The sequence below is a fragment of the Cariama cristata genome, unplaced genomic scaffold (assembly GCF_000690535.1).
Source record: "Cariama cristata isolate BGI_N322 unplaced genomic scaffold, ASM69053v1 scaffold25387, whole genome shotgun sequence".
Classification (NCBI taxonomy): Eukaryota; Metazoa; Chordata; class Aves; order Cariamiformes; family Cariamidae; genus Cariama; species Cariama cristata.
This window is the reverse complement of record NW_009625294.1, coordinates 1,253-1,710: the sequence shown is the minus strand read 5'-3', so window position 1 is coordinate 1,710 and position 458 is coordinate 1,253. Positions and strand designations below refer to the sequence as shown.

The window sequence follows — 458 nt, the reverse complement described above, 5'->3', positions numbered from 1 at the left end:
TGCCAGCTCCAGGTCCGACATGGTGCTGACCAGGTCCCCTGGGAAGGTGACAACCGCCTGCGGCTTGGTCTGGAGAGGGGCTGCGCAGCAGGAGAAGGCCAGCAGCCCCACGGTGAGCGGGGCCAGGAGGATGAGTGCCATGGTGCGGCGGTGACAAGAGGGCTGTGCCTGTGCCGCTTCCCTGACACTCTGCTCTGGGTGCCTCTGGGCTCCCGCTCCTATTTATGTGGTGGGGAGGGCAGTGAGTCACCCTCAGACCCCTCAGCTGCCGACTCACACTCCCTTCCCACGGTGACGAAACGCACACTCAGGCTCCTCCGTTCCCCGTCTTAACTGTTTCATCACCTTGTTTACTAAACATGCTCTGCAATTGGTCCCACAGCCACGCAAGGCCAAGGACTGGCATGAGGGAGAGTGGCCAGACGGCTGCACCGGGGCATGGCATGGCACCGACGGCC

The 458-nt window shown here is 63.3% G+C and overlaps 1 protein-coding gene across 1 annotated transcript in view; it reads right to left on the bottom strand.

Moving 5' to 3' along the window:
• The window catches only part of LOC104164285 (matrix metalloproteinase-9-like), a gene marked incomplete at its 3' end in the record, with an annotated part of 3,335 nt that extends 3,194 nt beyond the window's left edge, over nt 1–141 (bottom strand). The window contains exon 1 of the mRNA XM_009703568.1: nt 3–141. Within this exon, the coding sequence (XP_009701870.1) occupies nt 3–141 (139 nt within the window). The remainder of the gene's footprint in view (nt 1–2) is intronic.
• Nucleotides 142–458: the final 317 nt, after the last annotated feature.